This window comes from Varroa destructor, unplaced genomic scaffold (genome assembly GCF_002443255.2).
Source record: "Varroa destructor unplaced genomic scaffold, Vdes_3.0 BEIS01000006.1, whole genome shotgun sequence".
In the NCBI taxonomy this organism is placed as follows: domain Eukaryota; kingdom Metazoa; phylum Arthropoda; class Arachnida; order Mesostigmata; family Varroidae; genus Varroa; species Varroa destructor.
Genome location: NW_019211459.1, coordinates 17,968,429 through 17,989,656, shown reverse-complemented (window position 1 = coordinate 17,989,656; position 21,228 = coordinate 17,968,429). Strand labels below are relative to the sequence as shown.

Below are 21,228 nucleotides of genomic sequence, written 5' to 3'. Positions count from 1 at the left end.
ATCAGAAGCAACAACGATTTGAGCATAACTTAATAATACATTATTTAAAAAGCTCTCAATTTAGTTTACAGTCACGGCTCTCGAAAACCGCCACTAAAATGCAAGGATTCCTTCGTGGGCCTCCACAACTACTGCCTAATCCTGATGACGCACCGAGCAAACGTTCTCAGGAGAAATAATCACAAACAGTGAAATCAATGTCCTCTCGATGTTCCGTTCCTCTAGAGGACAACATTACGCCTCGGCTAATTAATTCTCTGAGTTCGGTACTAACCGTGACACCTAAAAAAGCTAACTTTCAAAAGGCCTCGGGGTTGTGCAGGAAAAGATTCGAACGGTTTTTTTTTCTTGTTTTTGTTCAGTGGCTTCACGTTCAGGGGTGGATGCGTCATATTCAGTTCGAGCAAAAGAAATAACACATATTTAAGCTCATTACTTTGCAACGGCAGTGCCAGTTAGTTGCCGCACTAGGTGAAGCTCATTTAGGAGAACTTCATTATGAATATTCCAGTGAGAGGGCATTATCCTCACCACAAACATGCTCTGTATAAGTGCTAGTTGTACATGTCATACATGTAAAGCTTACGTATACGGACTATGACGATATACAAGGTGTTAAATTGTTTCAAAGTTGAAGGAGCTCACCCACGTGCCTTGTCTAATACTCTAACGTTCATACCTCTGCTGTTGCCTATTTCATAGTTTAGCAAACACGAAATATTGTCCGATATTCAAAAATAGAGTAGCTATAGAAGATTGTTGAGTCTAGTCTGACCATAACTCTACGAATACACTTATTGTCGTCTTTAAATGATCCTACTGTCCGTTACGCTAGGTCTGTACAATATAGGCCTTCGTTATGGTACTCCTAATGACCTTTATGATTAGCACGGCTAGCTCCGTATTAAGTCGTCGGTGTATAGCTTGCTTCAATTTTTTAAAAACATCGAACATCGTACAGCAGACTGAAATATCAGTGTACGATTCGCAGAAAATTTCTAGGGATGCGCACGACGCCATCTCCCAACGAAACGAACGTTCTCGCGAAGAGCGAAGCTGGCTGAAGCTTTCCAGAAAACATAGACGGCTTTTACATGTGGCCTGCTGTTTCCGCGAACAAGCGGACCCCAGAAAGTCGAACCAACAGTGGAGATTACAGCAACAGTAATGTAGTTCATGAGTGAGAAGAGCTTTAGGCGTGTCGTCATGACGAACCTCATTGCGACCTAGCTGAATTGCTGCAGAAGACTACTGCTTAGATCCGTTAGAAGCCTAAAGGGGTAGGCGATATTTCAAGAGAAAAAAACTTGCAAAGAAGACACTGGTCTTGTAATGAGTGGACGGAACTGCAATTTCTCCAGTAGCGGCTATAGCAGCAGACCGGCCGCTCATTTTCGTCGCTGCTCTATGGCGTTGACATGACTCAGCCGAGTGGCAGATTACGCATAGTGGATCTGCACTCGACGGGATGGGCAAATAGGGGGTATGTTATGACCCAGCGACCGCTATGGAGGCCTTTAGAGATGTGGGCTGTAGCTGGCTTTTTGCTAAGAGGTCATAGTTGGGGGTGAGGGAATCCCCGGAGCTTGACGCGGTTTGGCGTATCGCGCATGTAGAGTTGGTGGGTGGCAGCCACCAGCGGGAGAATGGTGTAAACCAAAGTATAAAAGCTGCTACAAGCACGACTGTACATGTGAAGCCGTAATGCTTGCTTCGCGTCATGGTCCAAAAAGCCATCTATAATACGCGGGAAGATAAGGCGGATGTTCATTCATTTATGTTGCCTAGTACACTACGTCCCCTCATATATATATATATATATATATATATATATATAGTTTATTAGTTGAAACGGCTACGAGCTGTTCAGGTCCGGACAAGAGCCCTTTTTTAGACTCAAACAAGTCTCGTGAGGTGGCGCAGCAATTGGCAGGGGGTGTGAATTCATTTACCCAGTCAGGAGCTATCGTCCATTACATGATACTCCATTGCGTTGATGGTATACGCCTATGCATGGGGCAACACTACAGATTCCGTACCCCTTTTATATGTGCATAACAAAAGTCAGTTATTTTAAGCTAGTAAAAGACACAGCGTCTCACCTAAATTATCACAGGATATTAATTTATAATGAATTTGTCAATTCATAAGCCATTTGCCGAAAGTTGTTCCTTAGAAATGCGGTCTGGCATTTTTTTCAGGTAGTGCGTTTTTCCAGGGGGAGTGTACGCTTCGGGTTAAGACGGCGTATTTATATTTTGTAGATCACCTTTAAATGATCCTTTCTGTATTCGAGCGCTCGCCGCACGAGCTACTGATAGAGCATTTTGATCTTGAAAATAGCTGAAATAATGTTGGTGTCTGCACTTCTGTCACCCGATTTAGCCGCCTTTGGGGCCAAACTTTAGGCTTCATTGCAGAATAGCGGAAAGTAGGTATTTACTAATGATTCACACATGTGAACAAACTATCCTACAATATTTATCTTCGAAGGTAAATAAAGATACTTTTGCTGTGTGTTTGGGAATTGTCACAGTGGGTCGAGGAATCATTTACGGATTTCGAGAAAGGCATCAACTGGCGGTCGTACGTCGTTTGTGATGTCGCGTACCGCGATGTCAACAACTGGTTATGGACACCATTGATCGAGCGCAGCAATGCTTCCCGCATCTATATCGAGCTACAGTTTTCAATGCGAGACTGTTCACTCTTTCCTGGGATGGCCGTCAGCTGTAAGGAAACGTTTTCGCTACTCTACTACGAGATAGATGAGGGCTCCCGAGAAACGCCGCCGTGGGAACCCGAAAGCTACAAACTTATCGACCGGATCGCAGCAGACGAAGGACGCTTCACCTCGACGAGTGAAGTTATCATCAACACAGAGGTAAGTTCCCATATATAGAAATCGCCATTAGCATGAAGGCTATAACTGCAACTTTATTGTGTAGGCCCGTCTAAAGCAGAAAGAATATTTACAATATCCCAGTAATTTCTATCCCATTAGCATGGCGGATGGCAGCAGGTAATGTTAACGTTTAATGCTACTGCTACTGGTTACCGTCTCGTACTGCATGTGCCCCAAGCAACGGTTTTTAATCTAGTAGATGAATCACTGTTTAAACCAGTGTGATACTGACAAATGTTTAGCGTCAACTATTGTTTGTCGATTATATAGAATATCTTCACTGCTAACGGCCATTGTACTGCTAGATATGTTCCTACTGTTAATTTATCTCCTATTCGTGTGTTGGTTTCAATACAAAACCGTAGTCACTAGACGTCGCAAAAAACGTTTCATGACCCTCAAAAGCGCTATGTACCTATTGGCATTACGTATTAACTGGAATTCGAGTTTTTCGTATCACCAACAAATACATAATGCACAGCAGATGTCCGTAAACGTAGCCTTCGTAGGTGCACGCTTTATTCTGTAGCCACCGCGGTAAATGCACGTATGTACATATAATGCATCCCGTATGACCAGCGCTGTACTTGACGAGGACTTTTACTTAACGAGCCTGTTTCTATGATCGACTGATTCGCTTAAGTCCTACTATTCGACTATACTAGTTCGACTATTACCAGCAACCAAGGTTGGGCAACTCGTGCACACATTCAGTTGATGGGGTCGATTGGTTTTACATTTTGTACCCACTTACCCGAGTACTCGAGGCCCGAAGACTATTTCGGTCTCTAAATCTTTACTCTTCCGCGCTTCTAGATGGGGATGAGTCATTTAAGTGTATGTATATGTCCACGTATATGTACGAATTATGTGTTCGTTGTTCCATGCTCCATGAACTCCATGCTTGACCCTGTGTCTCCATATTGTGTGTTACCACGTTTTCAGGTACGTTCTATTCCGGTGACGAAGCGCGGTGTATACTTCGCCGTGCGTGACGAGGGCGCGTGCCTGTCGCTCATCGCACTGCGAGTCTACTACATTACGTGCCCAAACGTGACGCTCAATCATGCCTTCTTCCCAGAGACGCCTACGGCGGCAGATATCACGGCGATCGTGGCGCAAGAGGGCCGCTGCGTGTCTAACGCACAGATGGTCGAAACCCCGAGACTCGTCTGCAAAGGTGACGGCGAATGGACCCTGCCCACCGGCGGCTGCAAATGCCGACCCGGTCATGAGCCGGCTGGACATGAGTGCAGAGGTAAGTACAGGCTGGGACCAGCTCCTACTCATACCTTTTGCGGAGCGGCGGTGTCCGACATGAAATCAGTCCTTGTATAGTATACGTTGGCTGGATCCATTATTTAGATATTGTGTAGATGATTTCATTAAATGGGTATTTCTTATGCACTGATAGACAGCAACTTTCATTATGTTATGGCATGTTAAGTAATGCACGATCGAGTCGTGATCAGTTAAAAAGAATCAATCTACTTACAGAGGTCCTGATGCACAAAGAGGAAACATTAACTACACGTACCGTGCGGTAATCCGACTGCGGTTCAATTTTGGTCAGGTTATAACCTTGATAAAATCACCCTCGAATTAATACTCCTTCTAGAATTAATAGAAGTTAATTAATAGAAGTTATTCAATTAGTAACGTAACGTCGCTAATATTTAATGTTTGTCACATCGTTGAACGTTTACTTATAGTCACGGTGAATATAGTATCTGTCAGTTGTTCGCTTCATCGGTATGTCTGAATCAGTCGCTCCGGAATTACTAGCCTTAAAGCGATTATCCATCGCCAATATTATGGCTTACCGATCTGGCCCTTGAGCGCCACTTGACGCGCCCAGTTGATCACACAGACCCAGCTCGCCCGGATGGCCAGCCCGGCTAAGTTTTTCTTTCGACCCGAAAATAGCAGCAGTTATCCTAGTAGTAGCGAATGCGGGAAACAGCTCGCTGCTATTTTATTTCGTTCTCCTTTTATCCATATACTTCTAGCCTCCGGATCGGAGATAAGGTTAGATGGGTCGTCGGCGTTCGCGAGAGAACCGCTTTAGTGGACCAGCCAGTCAGCCAACGAAGGAGCCATGCGAACGGCCTGAGTTGTTTGTGCTTTGCAGCCTTAGACCTGACGCTGTTCTGATCTTTGTCGACCAACTCCGTTTCTGCTTTGCGCCGCGGCACCAGCCGTCTTCACCCGCCAACGGTTATCGGCATCGGTTGCACTTTGCGATAAATGATGCCGGCGTGTGCCGCTTCGTTGCCCAAGGCAAACTGCTTCTAGTCTTTCGAACTGCCGCCATCACCGCTGCCTCTATATCGACTGGGGCCGCAGCTCTGTTCTAAAGTCCTGCCGTTTCTTGCTGCTATAGTCTCAAGCTCATCATGTTACTGAAGTTTACCAGTGGGTCGGCAAAGTCGACCGACCAACGAAGTCAAGATACACGCTCATCTTAGTGGCTTCGTTCGCTACTGTCGCTTATGCTTCCTTGCCTTCAACTCGAAATCTGGAATCTGGCCTTTATCATCACCAAAGATTGAGCCTTTCAAACGCTTTTAAGGTCCCAACCGGGCCTTATATTCTGTGCGCGACCATAGGGCCGCCGCCAGTTCCATAGTTTAGTCCGTTGTAAGTTGAAACAATACCGCATTATTAACATTGCCACTGCGGAACAAGCATCTGGGGTAGATCAATCACGTTTTTGTACTTCTGTCAAGTAGAGAAATGCGAAGGGCCATCGAAATAACGGATCAAAACATTGTAGATCCGCACAATAATGGTTACCAGCACTAGATAGATTGAGTTCCTAAAACAGCATTGATGGTTTTTAAGCCAAAATTGAACCAAATACTTTTATATTCTAACTAATTTTAATAAATTTACTATACGTCATTTTGATCGACGACCTTTTTTGAAAATAACATAATTCCATCATTGTGGTTTCTGAACGAAGAGTTGAGACGGCCATTTTTGCATCCTTCGACTGAAGCTAAATAAATACCATTGAGCAAGTTTTGTAAGGGCCGAAACACTTGTGGCCTGGTGCCACAAGGCCCGGCCTACACTGTAATTATATTATTCTAAAATTATTAACTATTAAATTTTTACCAATTTAAGACATGTACATGCTCTAGTAATGTAATGTTGCTAACTTCAGTGATCTATTGTAGTCTTGTTAGTTGTTTGTAGTACAGGTGCTGATATACTGTTTTGTTAGGCGGCAACAATTTCTTACCAATCCCGTTGGGCGTCTTTGATGTCAACCTAAGTCAAATCACAGATTGTGGGTTATATTTTTTCCATTTGCACATTAGTGTATGTGATCTAACTTTCGTCACCCGTCATCAGCCACTTTGAATATTACATTTCTTTATATTTTTAAAAATTATCACAAATGGAAATTGGATCGATTATGTTTTATCACATTGAGTGATTTTGTAGTTAACTTTCATCAAAAGATTGAAAACTTAGTGATAGTTACTCAACTTTCGCACTGATCTCGTGAACTTTTTTTCGTCACTGATCGACCACTACGACGAGCATCTTTTACATCAAAATCTAAAAGAAGAAGCGACAGAATCAACTTTAAACTACTTCCCTCGATAACGTATCATAAACAAAAGCAACATTTTTAACGGCCCAGGCAGCTTTTTTTTTATTGCTTTATCGTAATAGAATTATAAAGTATAACACACTTGTAGAAAAGATTCATTCGTCTTCAAGTCTAAACAAAGGTCCTCCAACAGCGTTACACTGTCGTCTACTACTGTTTACTACAGTCAGATTAAACTTGTAAGTGACGCCAACGCCGACCCGGCACAATTCGTATTATCTGAGACACGTGACTGTGAAACAACTTGCCTTACAAAAAGCGTTGTTTATTAGAAGAAAAAAACAGTAAAAAGGTGGTGGGGATTCTTATACTGTTACTATAGTTTTAGTTAATCGCTAACCACTGTGGGCAGGCTTATATGTCTATGACAAGATCTTTCTGCATGAGCAGCTTCGTCAGTGATTTCTGTACATGTTGCCCTAAGCGATTCATGCGCACGTGATTATTTCGTTCAAATTTGCCGCTTTTGTCGATCGGTCTTCGTCCACCTTCTTCTTGGGCTTTCAAAGGCTTCGTGAAGTTCGACAGTTGAAAGACACCGAGAGTCTCGAGAACGTGAACGTCTTGTTCTATTACTGTCTTTCTCCACGCCGCTCTTGGACATCAGACAGGTCGACAGCAGATAGACAGAGCACTGGCAGATCAAGGGCAAACGGAACGCAGGGACGAGGAGAGACGTTAAGCCCAGCCAGGCACAGTTAGGGACCTTGAAAATGGAATCGATGGTCAGGGGGTCAGGAACGCGAAAGCGAGATAAAAGGAAAGCCGGCGTCACTGAGTATGGATGTTTCACAACAGTGAAACGGTGTAGGCGCAGCGGCGAGCAATAGTAGGACCCGTTGAAGTGTCCCAGTCGAGAGCAATAGTCCACTTATGCAAGTGGGACCGCAGTAAGTGAGCTGGAGGATTGGTGTAGTGTTACCCATTGCGCTCCGTTTTCCTACTATCTCGAGCAGCAAGCGACAAGATGCGGAGCAACTCGTCTACCAGTGTCCCCTGGCCAGTGGCAAATATCATCGGCACGCGTATGCTAGAACCCGTAAAAATCTTTCGTCGCTGCCCAACTGACGCATCGCTTTGGGGTACCAGTGCTGCTGTCGCTGCTGGGAACAAATCAAGCGGAATAAAGAGAACGAACAAATGTCATCGAAGACAGAAAGTAAACGCGAGCGATCGGACGCCCTGGGGTCGGGAAACCTGTCTGCTGCACGAAAAAAAGGAGGATAAGAAGAGTGCAGAAGATCGCTGGAGGAACTCTGCAGCACCGGTGGGACGGAGTCAGGCTGGGGACGAAGTTGGAACCACCAAATAAATTGACTGGCGAAGACGAGTGGTACAGGATAAAAGCGTTGATAGTAGGAGAGCCAAGAGGACATGCAGAAAGAAAAAAAATAAAGGCTTTTAAATTTAAGCCGATTTTGGCTCTTGTCACTGTCGCCTTATTCTGGCCTTCTGCGCTTCGTCGTGGGTTTTCTCGTGATTCGTGGCCTTCGGTTCGCCTTGGTGTTCTTATTTTTTTTGTTGGTTTTTTTTTCATTCGATTCCGTTCGGCGCCTGTGCCGACGGGCGGGCGGGCGTTCGTATGGGTACTGGATATTCGCGTCTGTTGTCCATCCCTTTTGCCGCTTCCTATGCGGCATAGGGGGCAAAAGCGTGCTGTTGGATGGCTGTCAATCGCCATACAGTCAGCAAAGTACAGCCAGCTGGTTAGTATACATGGGCTAGCTCATGGACACACACACGCACACGAAGGCTCATCCGCCCACAAACTCTAATTCCGCAAAAGCAAGACGAGATGGGGTTCTCCCATCTAGCTTTTTCTGCTTCGTCTCCATCAAGCCGCGACGGAAGTCCGCCAGCCAGCGAGCCAGCCTTTTTCATCTTCCATTTCTGCAGCTCGGGAAGGCGCCAGGGGCAGAGATGAGGGGGATGCCAATTCAGGACAAGAGGCTAAGCCACTCGCACTAGTGAATCCGCAAGTTCTGTGCGCTGTGGCTTGTTCCGCGTTGCAAAGGGGATTAATTAAGATAGGGCAAGACGGGCCTGCTCAAACGGCGGCGTTGCGCTGCCGCCGAAGACCTGCTGCTGCCACGAAGATTCGGTGGTCGGAACAAAGCCGGGTTGGGACTAGACAAGCAAACAAAAGGAGCCGAACAGACGAAATGAGTTGAAGACGAAAAGAAAATAAAGGGATAAATTCATTCATCTGCCCGCTTTGGTTCCCTTCGTTACGGCGATGGGCCAACGGTGAGCTAACGATAATAGTGGGGAGCAAAGAAACGTGTGAGTAGGAAGCCGTCTGAGTCGGTGGGCCAGTCGCTCAGTGTAGAAGCGCGGGGGTTCTTGCTTGTCGGATAGTTTTTTTCTTTTTTCGATGTGAGCTGTACGTTTTGCTGGTTGTCGTGCCTACTATCACGATGCTAGCATTCGTGATAGTCCTTATCATTCTATAAGAACTCATGCGTTACCGCGTTAACGGCCACTACAATCGGTATAGGGGGCTACAGTGCATCCTGGAGGGTTACCTTTGGCCCACTTGACATCGAATGGGATGAGCAAACGACTTTGGAAGGAACATGTCCAATTTCGTTAGCCATCACAGATGACACTATCGGTTCAACCGACACTCAGCTTATTCTAACGCGACATTACCCCGCTTTATCCGATTACCTTCAAAGAACAAGAAAAATTGTAACAGCAATGTCCGTTATGATCGTTCGCGTTGCTGTCAATTTTTCGTCCTCTTTCGATACCTTTGTCGCCCGTACGCTTCAAGTGCGTCTGTCTTTTTTGCGTTTCACCATTGTTCTTTTTAGTTCTTCGTCTCCTCTAAACGAGAAGATCTTCATTTTCGACTCGGTTCGTTTGCCACCTATTTTGGCTTCTATCTGTTTGTCTGTTCATAAGTCCGTCTGTTTGTCAAGTCGTGCTGTCCTTCTTATCGCCGCTACCGTTCTATGTCGAACACAGGTGTTTTTTAGTGTTCAGCCCGCATGATCCCTCCTTGTCCGCAGATCCTATCAAGCGGCTGAAGTTGGATCGTCGTCAGGTACAGTCTTAGACAGATCAAGTCCGCTTATAGCAAGAGCAAGGTGATGGCAGCAGTAGCAACGATGTCCTATGGTGACGCCAATGCCAACGAGTTGCGAGACTAAAACGATGAGGCAATGGGGGATGTTGGACTAAGAGAGATGGCCGATTGCCCTTATGGTGGCGTCGTATTCGGGTGAACTACCAATTGGCTTCTTACTTCTCCCCATATTTCTCTCTGTGTTTCCTCCTTCTCGATAAGTGAAGTGGTCGCCCAGACAACGCCATTTGACAGGGCGACGTGGGGGTCTCATCATCGTCAAGCTACCTCGTATGGAAGTATTCTTTACCAGAAGGGATTCACTAATGTCTAAAGGCTTCATTGGGTAAGTGCCCCTCGGTGACAGTGCCGCTTTCTCAGCTGGACCGAATCGGACACGTCGCCATCGTCCCTATCCGCCATCGTATCCCTCATAGCTCGTCCCGTCTATGTCTATCACGACTGCCGCTATCGTATTGCGTTCGTTTGGCTTTCGGCAATATCCATGTGGCGCACTGTTCGTAGAACTCTTATAACTCTTTACGTAGTGAGAGGAGGGCAGAGAAGGGATGGTGTCGGCTGGTCGCTATGGAATGAACAAGTGAGATAGTAGTACTGAACGGACCGTTAGCAGCAAAGAGTCGGACTACCGGCAAAGCGGGTTTGTAGTGCATGGCATCTATGGGGTATGGGAAGATGTAGGGGAAATAACGTAGACTCGGTAGGTTAGGCTGTTGGTCTATGAATGTAACTGTGTATGAGGATCTGTGTGTTGATGTAAGTGTGTGTGTGTGTGTGTATGTTCGTGTGCGCCGGTATAGTGGTAGAATGTGGATGAGCGTGGTTGAACGCCCTAGCGGCGAGCTAGACGGCGGCGTGCCCGTCTGCTGTCCGCTGGATGATGCTTAACCTATATATAGAAGATAAGGACAACGTAGGGTCCTATGGCGTCGGTCGGTATGATTTGTTCGACGTCGTTTGGTGGCTAGCTAGCAGCTTAGATGAGTGGGTCTTGCTGACCAGGACTACGCCAGGAGAAGTACTGGAGTGGAACGCGTCGTGTGGAGTAGCCGTCACGGGCCACGGCCTTCCCTAGCTGCTAGTTACCCTTTCCCGTTCCTTACCCATAAGCCAGATCCAACTGCCTTTTTCCTACCCTTATAAGTACACGGGTTTCCCGTGGCTGCCAATCTGGAGACTGCCTCGTGGACTTCATGAGGATTTCAATAGGGGCATGCAAGGAATAGCGCGGGGTCCGGCACGACTGAGTGGAGAAGCATGGACGGGCCATCACCACGCATGAACTTTTCGGTACAGCTACCGTTGGCTTGCCCTTCAGTGCTCGTATACGTCTGTAAATCTAGGTTAGGCTGTCACTAGCGAGAAGTCAGTTTTGCAAGAAACATTTTGGCACTCGACAAACATTTTGTACTTTGCTATAATTCCTGTTGTATAAAGATAACCATTTGCGGTTAGTTGATTTTTAGAATTCGACAGCAGAAAAAAACTCTTTGGAGCCCCTAAATGTATTTTTCTTTCATTTATACACTAAATATAAACGGATTTACCCTACCTTTGTTGACTATGTTGCCTTCGGAAGTACTCACACGCCGTTGCTCACTCGGCCCTAAATTTATCAGAAACATATTGAAAGGATATTGTATAGATAATTTGTGTTTATATCTAAATCAGTTATATTATTATCAATTATATTAAATCAATATATATGTTTTGTTGTATGGGCATATTTGTATACATCTACACATTGAAAATGCATTTCCGTCATATTACAACATTATAGAGCTACAAAAATGTCTTTTTCAAAAGCAAAAAAAGAGAAATGTTTTCTATTGGCCGGCCAAAACAAACCGTTCTTTAAAGGCACAAACCGAGTACTCCAAACATGAAGAGCATAATCAACTTAGGATACGGATGACGTAAGTGATCCTCTTTTGTGCGGGATATGTAGCTTTATGGAAAAATTTTGGGGATGAATTGAAGTCAGGCCGATGGGCCAGGCAAGTTAATATAACGTTTTTTTTCTTGGCGTACCTTATAATGTATACATATCGCGATAACAAAAAAAAAATATGTTAACGGAGTGGCGGCTGATTGTTCCGGATGTACAAGGGTATTATCAGTAAAGGAAGGGCGAACAACTCGTCGTAGGGGGAACCGTACCGTGGGGTGCAGACAGAGCCCTTGTGTGGCGCATATCACGAGTCATCAGCGAAGGCGGAATAGAGGGAGATCTGAGCTGATCTCACATAAGATCTCACATTCTACTTTGATGGTAAAAATGTTCATAAATTACGAAAAACACGTTCCTGAATCTTTAGCCTTCTTCTTCTTTGGGACAGCGTATAGTAATCTTGCAGGACAAAGGGCGTATTTCACCTGTAGGCCACTCGATCAAGGAGAGGCTAACAACTTGAACGGTATTCCGTATTAGTACAATTGGCTCAATTTTCCAAGAATATGTTTAAAGTTTATTTGTTGGATTATTAATAGAGATTATGTTGGAGCACTTTTGTTGGATTGGGTCAGATAGAAGTGAAGTCCCCACGTTTTTCCTTTACAAGGGGAGCTAACTCGACGCCCCAGGGCGGCATCAATGGTCTCGAGGGGTTGTACAACCGATCCTGCTGGCAGAACGGTCACGGCCCAGGCGAAGGATGCGGCAAGTTGAGCGGTTCTTACGCTCTCTTCCATCTTAAAAAGCATAAAGAGCCTCAAAGACCCGACTCATTCGGTGATCACCACTCGATGGGGCCGGGGGCAACTTAAAGCGGCAAGCCAAAGGCGCAGTCGCCCTACTCCAACTGGAAAAAGGGAACAGGAGGGATTCATATGAAGAAAACTGACGAAATAGGCGCCGATTAGTATTTGAAATTTTCGCAATTCACGTACCGACAGTCTTCTCACAGACAGCGTCAACAATTTCCTATTTTGTTTGGTTGTACTTTGCCGTAGGACGGCTTATTTTATCCTATATAATAATATCGTGGGATAGCCAGCAAAGATTAAGAAGAAAAATATTATAATCAGAAATAATGGTTAATTATTGAGCTCGAGCTGCAAGGCGCAAACTTCTAGTTACAGCTTCCAGAGTGACAATAATTATTTATCGGACTCGTTAGAATAGGTATCTCTTTCGAGACGGATGGCTTACAATAGCTCCTTCGTTTGGATTGGCGGTGCATATTAATGGTCGAGTACTCGATATAAGTAGCTGCTACTTAATTCTGCTTTACCAAAAAGCATTTTAAACACAATTTGTGTGTAGCTTAAGCTACTACTAATGGCGGTTACATAACTCTTCATTCACATCTATCGACAGCGTATTGAATTGACCTTACGTGGCCTGAGCTAATGACGATGCCTCGGAAGTTACACAAACCTGCTTAGCTTTCTTCGTCTGCTCTTGGCAGGGTTTCGGCAGAGTGCCTGCATATGGAGGCTATATGAATGCGTTTGTATGCAAGAGTTGCCCCAATCTGGTGGAACTCGTTATTTTAGAAAGGCAGAAAAAGTGAGACTTTCGCGGCGAGATGAGGGAAAAACAACGCTTCCAGCGGCGCGACTGACCAGGACTGTTTAGGCAAGCCTGAGACGCGGTAGGGCGCTGCACGTCAAAAACACCTGGATGAAGGCTGGAAAGCAGACGGCCCAGCAGCAGGCAAGCAGGCGGACGGTATTCATCACGACTTATCTAAACCCAGCCCTCGACCCCTCCACCGAAGAATCCAAGCAACCGACGGGCCAACGAGTAGCAGCAAGGCAAGCTGACGGTGGACAACGAAAGCGCACTTCGTTTGGTTGTTCCGCTTACCTTCCAACAGTCATCTCCCCGGTTTCCTAGTTTCTGATTCCCCTCTCACCCCCTCCATTTCCTTTTAATGCCTCCCTTTCATCAGAGCATTCCCTCCTGTTACTGTTGCTTAAGCTACCGGCCGCCGTCCGTTGTGGGATCGAAACTGAAAACAACTTTTTCACACAGCCACTAGTTAATATCAGAGGTGCTATTTATTTCGAAAGAGATCTTTTACTTCTAGACGGTTGCTGTTGCTGTCTATGGTCTGCAGGGACAATAAATTTTAACAATACTTTCCATGATTTAACGACAGATGGATGCATGCGCGCTGTCATCGAAAAAACTCATATGTTCTCGGTCGTATCAAGAACTCTATTTATGTTGCCAGATAGTTAGCGTCGGGTGTAAAAGTTTTCAGCCTGATGCGAACAGTTAGCTATGCCCGAAAGTCAAAAAGCCACCATTACCTACACGTAGTACTTGCATATGGGCTGAGTCAGCATAAAAGGCGCTGCTGCCCCGGGGCATCTGCCCATCCAACAGTTAACTCAGGTGAGTTAAGGCTATCGCATTGGTGTTGTTCACACTCTTGTTAATTGCTAATCATTTTCACCTTTGTGTATCTGCCGCTTTCGCTCAAGGCATATTGGCGTTGCTCAGCCTGAAAATGCGACATAACCCCGAGCTATTAAACGCAAGCTTGATAGTCGCCCAACGACGAGGCAGCGTCGGCTTTCCATTGATGTTCCCCTACTAAGCGATGCAGGAAGAGTTTTGTGGTAAGAACCGATGGACAATTGACAGCTACAGCGGCTTGTGAACAATCTAAAAGGAGAAAGGTGAAATCGAAGGAGGTTACTTGGTAAAGCCAACTGCAGGTTCTGCAAGGTTCAGAGGACAGAGTAGCTGCCTTCCAACTGCTGTTAAAGGTCGTCTAGTCGTTCATGGTATTGTTGCTGATTCTCCCCTTGATGTTGATGCTACCTACTGTTACGGATTCTGCTGGCTTTATTATCGCTTCGAGGGCTATCTTTGCCGCTTCTGAGGACGATGTTGGCGAAAGCAAATTCCTTTCTACGTATCGAATTTTTCGTCGCCTCCTAGGCAGGGCGGATATGGGCGCGAACATGGCTCTACTCATGAGAGGTTCTAGGGCAAATGAGAGTACGCAGCAATTGAGAAACACACTGCTGTCATCGCACCGCTACCGTTGACGTTTCTGTTCATTGATCCAGTTACGTGCACGAAATTTTCCACCGACACGTAGAATAAATAGCGTTTATCGATACCGCTCTTATCCGGCAAAAGTGTGCTTCGGTTAAAATTGCTAGGTTCGCCAAACATATATACGTACGCGACGTACGTACGTGCGAACAGGTACACTACAGGGTTTTCATCACCGAAGGCACCAATAGTATTATCTGAACACGAAACATGCTATCGGAGCAGGCATGATTTGGCAGAAGCTACGTTCATACTTCCGCAAAGAGCTCTTTTTGTTTTAAATTAAAAGCACGGATAAATAACATTCTATTTTTTATATAATAGGTATATTTTTATGTCGATGGAAGGACGATTGAATTATGCGTTTGTACAGTTTGGGTATTACTACGTCAAGAAATACTGCGCACAAAGCGTTATTTATGTGCTGTTCTAAGATGTGCACAAGGGAGCTGCCGGTGACCTTCAGGGTTTGGAATGTCCATCTGCCTTTCATCTGGGTTTCATCTGTTTTTCGATAAAAGAAAGCTTTACTAAAAGTCAAGACCGTTGTTGAAGATCAACGCTGCAGACCTTTTATTATACATACTTCTTTTCTCTCGATAAATGCGATTATTATTATTTGTGACGTTCCAAATGCTAAGACTTCTTGAATCAACTAGCAGTATCAGAAATAGGCGACTTTGCAGGGGAACCTGAAAAACGTAGTTTTCGATATGGCAGAACGTCCTTGCAAGGATTGCTAGCTATATATAGGCCGTAATAGCGTTGCACTGTACCAGAAAAGGTTAATTAAGGGCTGCGTGAACTGTAGATATTACGTAGGTTTTCGCTTGTTCACAGCAGACCTCTAGAGTATTAACCAGTCCTGCTACGACAATTTATTCCGTTCGTGTATCGCATACAGCTTTAGATAATCTGTTGTTTACTCAAGTCGTTTTATTTGGAGGTGTGCATGGGGACATATCCAGACAAACACAATGACATAATGAAGGCCTATGATGACAGCGGTGGCACAGGGGTGCACTTTTTTTGTGAAAGAAAAATCATTGTTTGGTTTTTTGTTCACATGCAAATAAATCTTCTCCGGGTAGAGGAGGTTGCTTACTGTCTTGCGCGGAGCAGGGGTAGGCTCATGGGCGGTGATCTTAGGCGGGGTTATACTCGAGCAAGACAAAGGGACATAAAAGGTACCAATGGTGGTCAAGCGTAGCCTTCTCCTCTGGCCCTCGTCTATGGTGGCGGCAGTAGATGAGAATAAAGCAGTTCAGAAGGAGGTTGGACACAGCAGACCACAAGGCAGACAAAAGAAACGAACAGGCCTATGCATATTTAAAGAACAATTGGAGAGGGCCTATTTGGAAAAAAAACGCAGGCAAAGTGGGGCTAAGGGAGAGCCAGTGAACTGTAAGTTTCAAACTGGAGGTTTCCCTACGAGACATAAGGGGGCGCTGCAAAGAGACCGTTGCCTAGGGGTCGGTGCGCCCTTGCTCCTGGATTTATTCTAAAAATCAGAGCAGAGCAGTGAGAAGAGTCCGCTTAGAGTTTATGGTGGAGGAAAAAGGGACTACGGTCTGGCTTTATAGCTCGTGGAAAACGAGAATAAAAGACGGAAAAATGGTTGAGTGGTGGAAAAGAACAATGCTAACACTTTGTTAACGTCTCTCCTTCTACTAAAAAGCCGTCATGAAACATAACGTATTCGAGGACGTAATAAAGTGAGAGGATTAAAGAAGAAGTGAAGCAAGAAGCAAAGAAGTCCTCAATGCGAGCACTCTCGATTACCTTTGCTTCAGCACCTGGAAAACTCATCGATCTTGGGTGAGATGCCGCCGAGCTTCGGCATTACTTTTACCTTTCATTGCGGGTATGCAGTTTATCGACAAATAGCTGACTCGACTCCAGTCGACCCGTTCTCATGAGTAAGCGAAGTATTGAAAGTATAGCTCATTTGTTTTGTATGAGCAGATTACTCGAGCTATGGACAGTTGTCCGGCTGACAAAAAAAGCAGGCGGACGGGCGGACGGACGGGTGGCAAAGCTCTACCGATAAACTTATTACATTAGCAGTGGCAGCAAACGCTACGAAGGTTTAAATTTGAAAGGGTTCGAGTACGACGACTAAGATGTACGGTACTGCGAAGCTGTGACGCAAATAATGACGATGCTAACGATCATTGGTGATCTTCTGATTCTGCTAGTACGTGAGTATTTGTTTCTATAAGTGAGTGCGGATCCAGTGAATATTTGCTTAAATGTGCGGTGATGGTAATTGTCGTTCACACGAAAAAAAAGTATAACAGGAGACGTATATATGAGCATCGCTGCACTGGAAGGTACACGAGGCAGGCAGACTGAGATGAGTGTTGCGTATAAGACGACAGACTAAAAAAAGGTTGTATCTCGTGTATCCAGATAAGTTTATAACGAGATTATGATGACCTTAAAGGGTACTATGTAACTCTGGAGAAGCTGTTGCCAAGCGTCCTGTACTAAACCTTTATGATGCCATATGTCATTCCCTTTTTCTCGTCCTTAGCAATAATGGATTACCGTATTGGTTCTGACAAATATTTCGACTTACGTTTATCTGTGCTACTGCCTTAGCGCACTGAATACAAGCGTCTTTGTTGTCGGCATTCTCCCCCTCGTAAAAAGTAAAATGTACAGGAAAATACCTTGTGTTGAGCAATGTAATCTGAATCATTTTACATTAGTTCAGCTTTCGGTTTGTTAGCCAGTGGCTGGCTATTCCTCGAGTTGGCTGAAGATGAACTAGTCAACATTAGTCGTTGTAAGCAGGGACCGTTTGCATTGTAATAAGACTAGTCCTACCGTCATTTGTACGCAACGGAGCCGCAGTCCAAGCTACTGGCCATCAAATCCAGCAATTGACAAGGAGGGTCCAACGTTGCCACGACCGCGACGGATTCGTTCGGTACAAGGCCGCCCCACTAATTTGACACTCCAAATTGCAAAACGACGAAAAAGGCGAAGGAAACGCACCAGGGAGACCACCGGCCGATGCTTTCCGAGTACTGCAGCATCAGGACCAACGGGAACAGCAATGGGTTTGTCGTCCCTTTGGGGCTCTCCCGAACTCTGTCCCTTCCACGTGCTTCCGCTCGCAAACCCACATTCGCACCATTTGAAATCCATATAACTAGATTGGCGGTGTTACTACCACTGCTGCTGCTGCCGATTAAGTTGATTATTATTTCGAATTAGCTACCAGAAGCTTCCACCCATCTATTCTCACTATGCCCTTCACCTAGCGGCGTGGCTACGTGCCATGACTCGTTCCTTCGCCAGTACAGACACGCTTCGTGTGGATCGCCTCACCGCTTCGTAACGGTGGACTCCGGCACGAACGTCGATCGGGGCGATGAAACGAAATCGGGTAATATAAATTCTATGCAAAAGACCACTGGACCAATCGACAACGGTTCGGTCAGCAACAGCGGCAACTAAAGCACCGACGAACCCAGGAACTAACGTGGCGGTAAAATAGACGGCAGAGATAGGGACGGCAGAACTGGGTTGAGCCGTGAGACTCCCGAAACTTCCCCTTCTACGCCAGGGGAATTCGCTCGTGTCCCGGGGGTGTCATTGATGTAATGAAATTTGCCGCTCTTGTCGGGCAACTTTTGGAGCACTGCGCAGACAACGGTGCTGCCGCAGTTCATGGCAGCAGCAGCCGCAGCGATGAACGACAATGACATCGACGTGGATGACGGCAAGGAGTCAGTCGACTGAGAGACGCAAAAGTTCTAAGAGGAACGGAAAAAATGAAGGCTGCATGATTCCACGGCAAATGGACTCATCTATTGACCCATGCTTAACAAACGAGGAACTGTTTCTAGATATATTGAAACAAATATAATAGGGTTGAAATAGTGACGGGTAATCGTCGTCAAATACACTTGTCTGGATAGGTTCAATTTGTGTGTCCGATTTCACATTTCCTTAATGTAGTGCGTGCATGTTAGGTTTTATGCTACTTTTATATTTGCGAGGTCAGTAAAAAGCGTTTTGCGTATGTTCTAATCGTATGTATTAATCGTACCGATGCTACATCGGCGTTCTCTCTGTGTTCGCTCGGTGCAGCTCTATGCTAATAGTTTATTCTACGTATATTCAGTGTAGTGTCATTATCTGACAAGCAGATCATTGCAAGATAAAAGACATCTTTTATAAAACGAAACCTTCTGACCCAGGGAAGTGCATTAGACAAAAAGAAAGGATTACACAGGATTTATCCGTATCCCTGGACACGCCTAGGCGTTCTAGCACCTGTATGCAATATATAGTTGATCTCGCCGATGACAACCAATGATATAGGCTGATATTTGAACCGAATGTTCAGTATATTATATTGCTCTTGGCGGATTATTTGTCCTTGATTAGGTACGGGATGGACTGGATCATCACCCTCTAGGCGCAAAGCGCTATACGCAAGCCATTGAGGCCTACAGCCGACTGTAGTAACCGTAGTGGTGCTCATCTACCGATCCAATTTTGACAGATAGGCCCTAATATGGCCCAGGTACGAAGCAGTTGTCGCTCCCAGGGACCCCAAATGTATCACAGTGCGATATCAGCACTCGTCTGTGTACAGTGGATCAAACGTACGGTCATCACCCTACGAATGATCATATTTCAATAAGCAGTAGTCTGAATAGTAGAAGGAAATTAGACATGTAAGAGCGTTTTGTCTGTTATTTGCACTACAGCACAGAATGGCTACTATCGCCGCTTATTGCTGGAGTAGACTCGTAGGGTGCTTCGGTCAGAGTAGTTAAGTTCCGATGGAGCCCTGGCAAATATCCAGAAGAGTTCTGCCCGCTTGAAACTGGTTAGCTGACGAGGAATGACAACGAGCAACGATAGCTAAGCACGGCCATAGGCCCGTCTGCGAATCGAACAGGCCAAAACGGCAGAGGGAATAGACGGTGTGTAAAAGAGAGCAAAGAACCTGCTAGTTCAGGTAGAAGCTAGCTTGAACGAGCAGGAAAGAACAGAAGCTGCCATTGCGTATAGTGCGCGAACATCTCGATAAATAGTCCATTGGTTTGGCTCGTTCATTGTCACGTATGCATAGCGACCTACCCATGCTTTTGCGAGCAGCCGTTCTCTAATGGCTCGTTTAATACCTGAAATAATCGCGGTAGCGTTTGCACGGGATTGCATGCATTATTGACCGTCTTTAAGAGCATCGTACTAATGGTAAAAACATACATTACGTTACATGCTGTCACATCTGATCCAACCTATAGATAATATCTACGTATTATTATGTATTGATATAGTACATATCGTTTAACACAATGTGTGTTATTGCGATGTCCCCCCTTTTATTTCATTCTGTTTTTGCAGCGTGTCCACACGGAATGTTCAAATCGACGGTTGGCGACGCTCCCTGTCAGCCGTGTCCACGTAACAGTGAAGCACTGATCGAAGGTTCTCCCGAGTGTCAGTGCATCGAAGGCTTCTTCCGTTCACCCAGCGATCCAAAGTCAATGGCGTGTACCCAGCCGCCTAGAGCGCCCCAGAATCTCACGTTTGCGTTTGTTGATCAGAGCACCGTAATTCTAGTGTGGAACCAACCGAGAGATGATGGCGGGCGACGCGATACAACATACCGTGTGCGCTGTGACGCGTGCGGTGCCCAAGCAACCTATACGCCCGCTCAGAGCGGATTTAACGAAACGCGCGTGACGGTGTCAGGTCTTAGTCCTGTGACTCGCTATCGCTTTGAGGTGTTCGCCGAGAACGGTGTTACGCCGGTTGCTGGAGAAGAACTGCGCAAGGCAGAAATACTTGTTCGTACCGAGCCATCAGTGGCATTCGTCATCAAGAAGGTCTTCGCTCGACCTGTGCGTATAAACGAAATCATGCTCAACTGGGACCCGCCGAAGAGTGCAAGTAGCAGTACTGACACTACAATAGAGCGTTACGAGATTCGCTACTTTCCGCGGAAGTTCTCAAAGAACGAAACGATCGTTCAGACAAATATGACACAGATTTCCATTGGCAACCTCATGGCAAACACCGAATACGGCTTCCAAGTGCGCGTTCGCACGCAACGAGGTTTTGGCGAATACAGCGAGGCATTGTACCGTACAACGGGAATCCAACAGGGCTCACCCTTGGCGGGAATCGGTGGCATGAGCGGTTCGGCATCGGTCGGGGGTTCCGGCCATTCAGGCTTGCGCCAGTCAGAAGGAGCTACTGATTCTAGTACCAGTGGTCAAGTGACCGTGATCGTCGGCTTGTCTGTTGTCGTAGTAATTGTCATCATTGCGTTAGTAGTGGCCTTCCTTTACGTGAAAAGGTACGTAGTTTTTCACTGATAGCCAGCGTTCATTTTGAATGAATGCTTTCGCTAGAGTTCATAGCCGACCTGTTTAACTTGTCTACAGCATCCAGCGTCAATCGTACGTAAATATTAACCCATATAAGCGTGAGTAGCATGCAAACGGGCTACTCTCGACGACACTGACGGAAGTCTAAAGCTTCACGTGATATATATACATATATACATAGCTAGCAGTTGTTACAATCCAATGAAGGTGTATATTATGTAAACAATC

General features: G+C 45.6%; 1 protein-coding gene across 6 annotated transcripts in view; it reads left to right on the top strand.

Annotated features, from left to right (window-relative positions):
* The window catches only part of Eph (Eph receptor tyrosine kinase), a 328,008-nt gene that overhangs the window by 297,720 nt on the left and 9,060 nt on the right, over positions 1–21,228 (top strand). For all 6 annotated transcript variants that reach the window (XM_022809919.2, XM_022809916.2, XM_022809918.2 and 3 more), the window contains 3 exons: positions 2,537–2,884; positions 3,851–4,163; positions 20,012–20,969. In XM_022809919.2, coding sequence (XP_022665654.1) covers positions 2,537–2,884; positions 3,851–4,163; positions 20,012–20,969 — 1,619 coding nt within the window. The remainder of the gene's footprint in view (positions 1–2,536; positions 2,885–3,850; positions 4,164–20,011; positions 20,970–21,228) is intronic.